Source organism: Lutjanus erythropterus, chromosome 23 (assembly GCF_056507025.1).
Source record: "Lutjanus erythropterus isolate fLutEry1 chromosome 23, fLutEry1.hap2, whole genome shotgun sequence".
In the NCBI taxonomy this organism is placed as follows: domain Eukaryota; kingdom Metazoa; phylum Chordata; class Actinopteri; order Lutjaniformes; family Lutjanidae; genus Lutjanus; species Lutjanus erythropterus.
In genome coordinates this window covers 7,239,287-7,249,342 of record NC_139339.1, presented here as the reverse complement: position 1 = coordinate 7,249,342, position 10,056 = coordinate 7,239,287, and the positions used below count along the sequence as shown (strand labels likewise).

Here is a 10,056-nt window from a genome sequence, read left to right as displayed (position 1 = left end):
GAATAAAATAATCATAATAAAATCCATTGTGGGATAGTCATTTTTGTTTGCCGGATCCAAAACTTTAAGTTTTAAGGTATTCCTTACTTAACAGGTCGCAACAACAGTAGCAAAACAATCTAAACAACATGGACAAAAGGCATCAAGTGAATAAAGTTACAGTTTAAAATAAACAATTAATTTCTTTATCATAACCCCTGAACACAGCACCGACCCTTTCCAGAATAAAGGCCCAACAATGGCTTAAAAAAACTCTGATACGAGGAAATCAAATCCCATTTTCTGACTCATTCAACTCATTTACATTATTAAATGACCTTATAAAAAGATGACACATTTCTTTAGAATGCACCAAAACGAAAAAGAGATATTGGAACAGAAATGAAAATTCTCCACCTGTTTTAAAAACTTTAAAATGCTCTGAAACAATTAATAAACTGTGTCTGATGTGATTATTTTTGCACAATAACTTCAAACACCTTGTTAAAATGGCTTACAGATAGTTCTACACCTTGCCTTCATTTAATATTCAAGATTTGCGAATATGCCAATAGTACCCACCCTCCTTTTATGACACGGTGTACTTTGAATCCCCAGATCTTATTGCATTTAGCTGCTTTCCATTCAATCAACTCAGCTATGGCAGGCCTTCTTTCCACCTCGCTAAACTGACTCCTGACGACGAACCTTGCAACATTTTTCAGTCGGCTTCGTAGAAGTGATTTTAGATTCTTGAACTGAGACTTTAAGAGGGTCTGTCTCTGTGGGTGTCTCTAAACCTCTGGAAAACAATGTCCCAAACATTTCCATCAGGGGCGTCTTTGAATTCCATCCTTGGCTGCAGGCAAATATATAAACCCCATCAAAGAGACCAGGAAATGTCGACAGCAGGTCAGCCTTAACTGCGTCCTCAGCACTGCAAACAAAATAGATAGGTATGATGTTGGTCACTGTTAAAGGAGGGATTAAACTCATAGCAAGAAATCAGTAAAACAGCAGGGAAACACATCTAAAAAATTATCATTATCATTAAAAATCACTACTTAATCATCAATATTCCAAAGACTGGGACTTGTCAAAAAGGCAAAAGCTCAGTCTTCTGAGCCTATTTTCTCAGATTTTGATTTTTTCCTGTCACAAAAACAATAGTGTGAGAAGTAAGTGAGAAAGTATGATGTTGTTTCATTCTTCACATATAATTTCATCATTTTAACTCAGTTTAACTTACTGGTGCTCAAAGAGGTTTCTTATGAAGCGTAATAATGCCAATGTGGTGTCAGTGTAGGCTTTGCCACTGGGATCCAACTTCTGGACCAAGTCTGGAATCTATGATGCCAAACATAAGTTAGAAGTATACTTAATGATAAAGTTGAGTTCAGGAATACAAACTTGCAGGGTTCAAAATAATGACTAAAATTGTTATGTTGCAATCACCTTAGTTTTCCACTGTTTGAATCCATCCCCAACGTATTTTTCCAGCAAAGAAATGAATTCTTGGTCAGCATCTTTATATTTTGCCACCTCCCTCTTGTTTCCAATCCGTCTCAAGTATTCAATTCTCCTGAAAAGTAACGTTTAGAGTGTATTTTTGTCAAAACATGTACACCTTAAACCTTTTTGTGAGATACTACAGAAACATACTAGGAAATAGAGCACAGTGACATGACTTTAGGTAAATAATTTCACTGACATCTTTTTGTATCATTTGATTTTTACTAGCTATGCTAGCAACCCTGCATATTTTAACTGCCTTTAGTCTGACTCATAGCTGCTAACTCATTAGCTTTTCACAGTCCAGACAAACTTCTGTGAAGAGTATATACAAATGCTACAGTAACATTACATGAGACTTCTTATTTCCTTTGGCATCAAACTCAACACACACTTTACAGCTGACTACAGTAACGTAACCACTCCTTGCATACTTGCTCTCTCACAAGACCATAGACTGTGGGGACAAAAACAAACTATGTTTGCATAGCAATGCATCAGTGTTGTCTTTAAATGATGTTGGTCTTTAGTGACTGGTCAGAAGTTAGAGTAGCGTCAATGTGTGGAGTGTAACGAGAGGACAATCAGTCTGATATAAGGCTAAAAATGTGCATTATCCAGCAGCATCCTGCAAAGCTAATGACATTTATATCCACAATAATTTGTGTCTGGGACCCATTTGCAAGATGCATGCTAACTAAGATGGTAACCATGGTAAACATTATACCAGCTTATGTGTTAGCATTGTCACAGTGAGAATGTTAGCATGCTTGTATTAGCATTTAGCTGAAAACACCACTGAGCCTTCAGGAGCACAGAAACACTAGTTTCTTAACACTAGCTACTAAACATAGAAGCAATAGCAAACCATACGGGTTAATCTGAATTAATTGGAAAAGATAAAAGTGATTCTACCTCTCATTGGTCCAGAAGAAAGGATGACTCAAGCATTCTTCTACTGTAGGTCTCTTCTTTGGTTCTGCATTGATCATCCACTCAATGAGATCCTTTGCCATCACATCTTGAACATCGTCCAAAGTGTACTTGCCTTTATGAATGTTGTACTCACATTCATAGGATTTGTCACCAAAGGGATGGTGCCCTTCAGAGAGGATATAGTAACAGAGCATCCCTGCCACCTGAAAAGTTAGCACAGCAGTTTAATTACTGAATGATTTTTCACCTAGTCAGGAAAATTTGTTTTTAATTAACCTGTATGTCAGTGCTCCTCTTGTATGGTATGTCAGTTTCGTCTGTCAGAGTCTCCTTGGCCATCCAGCACTTTGTTCCTGCACTGCTCGTACGGTGAGTTGTTTGTCCCATGGATAATCGTCTACTTATGCCGAAATCGGCTAATCTCGCCCTCTCTTTCACATCTGCAGGGCAAATGGTGTAGATTGATTCAGAAAACAAAATCATACATTGGACAAAATAAATTCAAATATTTTGCATATTTTCTCTTACCAATCAAAACATTCTGTGGTTTCAGATCCCGGTGGAGAATTGGAGGATTTTGGCAATGAAGCACCTTCAAACTCTTGAGGACCTGTTTGACAAGTTTTCCCTTTTTTTCTTCTTTTTTTCTTCTTTCTTCATCTTTCTTACTGTCGTCATCATCCTTGCCATCTTCATCTGTCTTGCCACCTTCATCTTTCTTCCCATCTTTGTTTTTCTTATCATCTTCAACGTCTAATTCTAATCCATTGATGATGTATTTTTCCAGGGTGCATTCACAGAGGTGAAGGCAGAGATATCCAAAGTTCTCATCATCGTCAGAGTCAACGTATCGTACGATAGATGGATGATCGAGCTCTGGAAGTTGTAGAAGACCTTTCTCATTCTTCAGCATGTCATAGTTCTTTTTAGTCATTCTCTTAATAGCAACTTCAGTGCCATCATCTCTCAGCCCTAAGAAGACTTCAGTAACGCCGCTTCCCTGTGCTATGCGGAATTCTGAATCATTCACATACCTCAGGCTCCCAATCCTGGTGGTTTTAGTGCTAACAAATTTCTTTAACTTTTCCCTCCATATCTTGCTGACCTTAAACCACTTGTGTTGTTTTTCTGAGGAAGGAGCTGCTGCTGAGTCATGTGTACTTTCTTGGTCATCTGCCTTTTTCTCAGATTTAGTCGAGGCTGTACCATCTTCACGTGTCGGTGAACCAAAATGTTTGCTCAATTGTCTGAGTGCTTCTTTCAGACCTTGTAGCATCCCCATATCTGCATATGTCAGAATATCCTCAGGCACTGAAGTTATCTCTAGTGCTCTAAAGATTTTAACAGCATTTTCGGCTGAAATTAAGTTTGCAATTACGCCGTAGGCGAAGACTCTAATGTCAAAGGAGTGTTGGTCCTTTAGAAAATAAGCAACTCTCGTGCAAAACTTGTCAGTTAAGCTACAATCCCAGCCATTTGTCCCTTTAGCTTTCTGTGTTATCACATACAGTGTTTGCAGAACTGCCTCACAAACATCAGGTTTCACTTTTGAGTCAAGCCGGTCCAGTAATTGGTGGATTATAAGTCGTGCTTGCTCATTTGGTATCTCTTCCATTGTGCAGAAAACTGCACGTAAACTATCAATTGCCTTTCGTACTTCTTCCAGGGGAATGACTGGAAGGCGAGGGATTGCATCTGCAATGTATTTGCTCACATTTCCAGTGTCCTTAAGCCATTTGATACTTTCCAGGCGGCGTTTTTCCACGTTTGGCCCAGTTTCATTAAAAAGTTTTTCAGTTATGGTCAGATGGGTCTGAGGATCCTTCTGCAGCATGTCACTGTCAGAAGTGGGAAATACTTTTTTAGGTGGTTCCTCTGGCACAGTACTGACAGCAAATCTGACCACTTTCCTTGCCTTTTCTGCAAAGTTATCCATCATCTCAGATGTTTTCTAATTGTAAGTAATATGTTCAGGACCAGTGGAGTGTTGGGTGGGTTTCCTCCTTTCCTGCTTCAGTGTCTGTGGGTGGAAAAAAGCATCTTAAACATCTGATGCCACACAAAACTTCACTGGGAAGGGACTGGGAAGTGGTGTCCAGTCACATGGATGACACAATATTTAGTCATACAAAATACATACAAAAAAATTAAAAAATTAAAAAATTAATTAATTAATTAAAATTAAATTCCTAAAGAAAATAATCAGCATATAGGCAGACTTCCTTACATGCACTGTGTGAGAGTTGAAACTCTCCTAAAAATGTTAAGGCAGTAACACTGACTGGCCCTTTTTTTTTTGTTAAAACAAATACTTCAGTTTTACACTGTTAAAACGGTTGTAAACTGTAAAAGTCCTCATTCATATACTCTGGAAATAAACTTTTGAGATAAAAAGTCCCAAAAAATTTGTTTCTTCTGAATAAATTTACATTACCACTTATTTGGCCTCAATTAATCACTGCTATGGTTACAGAAAGTAAAGATGAGATGTGATGTTGCATTTAATTGAAACGACTGACAGGACGAGTCACAACATGTCCAGTATTGGACACACCCCTTAATTCTCTCCCAATAGGGAAATGTGATTGGTCTTAACTTATGAACATCTGTGTGTCTGATTCTTATGTGTATGTATATGACTGGTTGTCTTTTATTTTTATATTTATGTTTTGGCTTCATAACCATCTAATGTAAATCTTCTTTGTAAAATGTTTTACAATGACCGTGATGAAAGACCATACTGATTATATATATGTTTTATTACAGTGTTTCTGTTAAAAAAAAACAAATGTTATTATTATGTATTTTTTTTAATAGTAAATAATATCAAATTAACAAATATGATCTATTCTTGATTCTTCTTCTACAAACACACCAACACAGATAACATAATATATTTAATAACACATGAAGTGGTGGAGGTAAAACTCTCAAGGTGTTCCTACAGGCTCAAACCAATCCTGCCTGTTTATGTTAAACATTAATCTGTAACATCATGCTTCCTCATGTAGCGTGAGGTAATTTAATCACAGAAGCCTAACACATTACTATTTATGTTAAATCTGTCAGTTTCCTACAGGTAGGGCAACACTCTCCCACCTGTGTGAAGTTTGAGCACACTGTGGGTTAATATTTCCAGCTGACAGAAACAAAGTTTGTCCCCCCAGAGTTTGAACTTGCTGCTTGGTGATACAAACATTTGCCAAATCCAAAATGCTTACAACACTACAGTTCATATCTAGAGTCTCTTAAACACCAGGAAACCTGTTAAATGTTGGTTAATGCTGATGTAATTGAATTTTAAACCAACAAAGTCTTAAAAGCAATACATAAACTTCTGACACACCATGTCCACCTCCACCACAGACACCTGCTGTTGTTTTGTCTTCAGCTTATGGACGTATACTTTTTAATTTTTTTCTTTTGCACAATAAAAACTAATTAGTATTGATTGCTTGTCATATAAAGTTCCTCATTCAGCTCTACTTAAACTTAGACTGGAAAGTAAAAAAAAAAATAATAATAACAACTTACAGTTTTGAAGTATGTTGTCTTCTTTGCGATTAAATGTCCTCTCAGAACTCTACTCTTCATTCAATTTCCTTGTTGGTGCTTGTTGGTCTCTCTCTCTCTCTCTCTCTCTCTCTTTTTCTTCAGTCTTCCGCTTTTATGCTCTGCCCATCTTTTGTCATATGTCCTGCGCCGGGCACGTTTGAACTGGTTGTTGGATTGCAGTAATCCACAATAAAAGTGGAAATAACACCATAATGTGATGTACGGGTAGAGCTTATGGAAAGTTATTGCGTAAAAAGGGCAACAAACTGCCAGGGGATGATGATTGTTCCAGGTATTAGTCTAAATTTAGATTTTGATTGAAACACTAGTAGTGGTGGGGCATGGCGTCAGAGGTGTAACTAGTTTTCTGGGATGTGTAATTAATGATACAGAGCAGGATCTTTTGCAAACTGAAAGAAAGAAAGGTTCATACTTGTGCAGATGTACAGCACAGATATTATAACTTGACCCTTACACACACTTCTGCAGCTCAATCCACGACCACAACTTCCTTCCTATCTTCCCGCCTACCTCATGTTGTTGAATCTTCAACTAGGACATATGTTCATGTATGCACATTAGTGGGGGTAGCTCTCTCAGGAAACTGCTCCTTGCATTCAGATTCATTGAGAGCTGCCTCAACAGCTTTCTGCCAAATCTAATGGAAAAATTTCTGTGCACGGTTAATTTCTTGACGTGAGGCATCTCTGACTCAAAAAACAGCTGCCAATTTTTGTGTGAAAGTGAAAGAGAGACCGTTTTCTGAGCAAGATCAGCACATATTGTTGCATAATGTTGTGTATAGTTGAGTAATATTGTGTAATATCCTTTACTTCAACCCACATTCATATTTTCCATAACCTGTCCACACTCTCCAGCTCTCAGCCACCATCGTGGGTGAGCCAGAGTTTAACATGTTGCTAACTCACAGGTGGACGTTTACATGTACACTGTAATAAAGTTGGATTTTTGTGTATGTGTTGTTTTCTTGTTCTTATTATTATTATTTTCTAACAGTATTTGCAAAATACATAACTTTACCTTTACCTCAGTAAATTCTTTATCCTCTGTGAACCGACTCTTTTTAAGTTCCCAGGAAGTCAAAAGTTTAAGTTATTTGTTTTTTTGTTTGTTTGTTTTTTTTTGATCAAGCATGCATTGCACTATATGCCACCTATATGTCAATATTTGGCCAAACAGGCAAACAATGACTTTGTTTCATATTTCCAGACATGTTAATGGTATTTCAGAGTTTATCTTTTTTCTGGAAAATGATTAAAATCTGTTGATGACTCATACTGCCCTGCATCCGTTCACTGGAATGAACTGCAGTGAATCCGGGGATCGGGCCTCACCGTACAAAAGCACAACTTTATAACTTTATTCACTGATTTCAGTGAAACTGGAACATATTTTATGAAGAAAACATTTTTTGGTTTCCCCTCTAATGTCTTTCAGCTACTCAGTTTCAATTCTCAGACATTTAATTACAGAGTTTTATTGATGGACAGGTATAGCTTTAGCTTTGTGCTTAAGTAGCTCACCTTAACTGCTAACTGGTGTTAGCGGGCAACAGAACTGGGTTCAGCAGCCTCCCAGTGAACACAGACAGTCACTGGGATTAACACAGCCTCCGAGACAAGGAATACAGGACTGTGTCTTTTGGAGAGTTTCCTGATGGAACGATAGCTTTACTTGTTGCTAAATTAACTTAGCCAACCGCTAACTGATGTTAGCTTGGTTAGAAATGACTCAGCCCTGGGTGCCAGGAGTCTGTGGTTGACTCAGCTGTGAAAACAGCAACCTTTATCGAGGCCCGTCTGATGCATTCTCGTCTATTTCCTGTGCTCTGTGATGAAATTCAGCGAGCATATCCAACTACTGCTTCATACAGAGGTAAGGTGGTTATCAAGGCGGAAGGGACTTTCAAGGCTTTCAGGTTATACAGTGAGATCCAGGTTAAGAATTGTTAAGATGAGTTTAAGTGCCTGTTCTAGTGCTTCCTCTGCCTCTTCCTCATACACTGTGACTTTCAGCAGCTGACAATAAAAGATAAGAATATTTAGGAATAAACCACGTCTCCTGTGTGAACTGTAAGCCTTACTGTATTTTAATGTTGGTCATAATGGTGGTACTCAAAGAGCTCAGTATTTTCTCAGGTGGTAAACTGCATAAAAAGTTTGAGAACGACTGATTTACTGTATTCAGTGTTGTTTGTGTTACATTTTCCATCCTGGTTTGTCTCACAGTATGTGCCTGCGCTAACTGATGTCCTGGAAAGTGAAACTGCCAAATACTATTTCTGTGAAAATGAAACTAAAGATACGGCCTGAAGTAGCAGACACAAAGGAGGGGAGGGGAGGTAGAAGCATCATGCATGTACACGTGTTCATGCCCACGCCCACACACACACACACACACACACACACACACACACACACACACACACAGAGTGCAATCTTCTGAAAGTGGGCCGACCTTTCCTGTACTTGATCAGACAGAGGAGCTGATGAAAGGAGTAAATTTGGATGTAAGCCAGGTTGTTTTGTCAGAGCATTTGATCCAGGAAAAAACTCAGTATATAAAGTAAAAGTGCACACACACACATACACACACACAAAATTAAAATTATTGGTATTTATTTCAGTAGCATGGTGCCATATAATTGCGGAAAAGTGATAATTTTATTGACATTTATTGGAAAAAGTCAGCTCCACGATGACCTCGCTAGACTCCAAAAAGTATGAATTTACCTTATTCAGACAGTGATTTAATGAACCAAGATTATTCCCGTCAACTGAAAGATATTTTTACTGTAGAGTTTCTATTTCTAACAGAATCTTTTGCTTTCCAGTTTCTGATTTTTCAGTATTCACCAGTTAAAGGGGAGGTGGTGATTGGCTTCAGACAGTTTATAAACCTTAGTTTAGCTTAAAATAAAGAGAGCAAGAGAGAAGAAAAGTTCAAAATGTGGATGTGGAAATACATTTAATGATTAATTATATGCCAGTATTAAATAATTGTGATGCTTTGTAGGCACAGCAACTACACTGACAATGAATATTGGGTTATAAAATAAAACATCTTCTTTTAAATCACGCCCACTGCTGGTCCTCCATCCAAATACAGATACAGATGATGACGTCTCTGTGCACTGCTACTAATCCTGCACATGTAATGATAATGTATGGATGGAAAACTGAAACAGCGTCTTTCTTTTTCACTTTTTCACAGCGCTCATTCACACTGTGCTAAACTGTGAACTGGTGATTCAGATGACTCCTCATCTTGATTTAGTCTGTGGTTTGGTTCTGGGTAGGCAGTGGAAAGAGGAGCACTGAAAGTGAACCAAAATAGTAAAGCTGCAGCCCATAAAACCAAAACAAGGAGCTGAAAGATGATGCTGCACAGATCTGAGAGGGACTGCACAGTCATTTGATGATTTACTGTGGCTTCATCAGGTTGAGTGACACCTTTCACATTAAGATACACATCTGACACATCAACATAAGAATATTGATTGTTGCAGCTGTAAGATCCTTTATTATTAATTAATTAACTTACAGATTTTGTCAGTAATGTAATCCTAATGTCAATGAATGATAAAACAACTTTCAATCATACGGAGGCGCTGTGGCCCATCAGAACACAGAACCCTACTGCTGATAAGAGAAAATATAGTACATTACCACAGAGGACATAACGTGAGCAGAACACACACCTGTTACACCCTCAGTAGCCCCAGATGACAGTAAACTAAACCTATAACAACATAAATAAAATTGAACAGCACAAAGTATATTTCAAATCTTCAACACTACAAAGTGGTCTCCTTTCAGTAGAATGAAAAGCAATGACAACAGGTAACAGAACAAAGAAGCAAAAAAACTGAAAGGATTCCAAATATTTCAGGACTACAAAGTAAACGTTATGCTCGTTCTAATGTTTAGTCTTTCCCTTTCACCAAGTGTCATTTTAGTGGAAGTAATAGAAAACACATAATAAAGCAAAAAAAGTGGAGTAAATTTACTGCAGTGAAAACAACAGTGGCAGTAATACAATGCCAGTTGTAAA

At 37.8% G+C, this 10,056-nt stretch overlaps 1 protein-coding gene across 1 annotated transcript; it reads right to left on the bottom strand.

Annotated features, from left to right (window-relative positions):
• Positions 1–53: 53 nt before the first annotated feature.
• Positions 54–4,441, bottom strand: LOC146305578 (uncharacterized). The gene is made up of 6 exons (XM_084712372.1): positions 2,956–4,441; positions 2,704–2,867; positions 2,407–2,630; positions 1,435–1,561; positions 1,229–1,326; positions 54–916 (listed from the first exon to the last, which is right to left on the bottom strand). Exons 1-6 carry the CDS (start codon positions 4,364–4,366, stop codon positions 664–666), a joined length of 2,277 nt encoding a protein of 758 aa, XP_084568498.1. The 5' UTR covers positions 4,367–4,441; the 3' UTR covers positions 54–663.
• Positions 4,442–10,056: the final 5,615 nt, after the last annotated feature.

Bases quoted from the DNA above. Each gene is read 5' to 3' on its own strand.
- LOC146305578 (XM_084712372.1), bottom strand. From the start codon at position 4,366: ATGATGGATAACTTTGCAGAAAAGGCAAGGAAAGTGGTCAGATTTGCT. The intron at 2,868-2,955 runs GTAAGAGAAAAT...TTTGCCCTGCAG, and splicing joins ACCACAGAATGTTTTGATTG to ATGTGAAAGAGAGGGCGAGA. The intron at 1,562-2,406 runs GTAGAATCACTT...GTTACTTTTCAG, and splicing joins TTCTTCTGGACCAATGAGAG to GAGAATTGAATACTTGAGAC.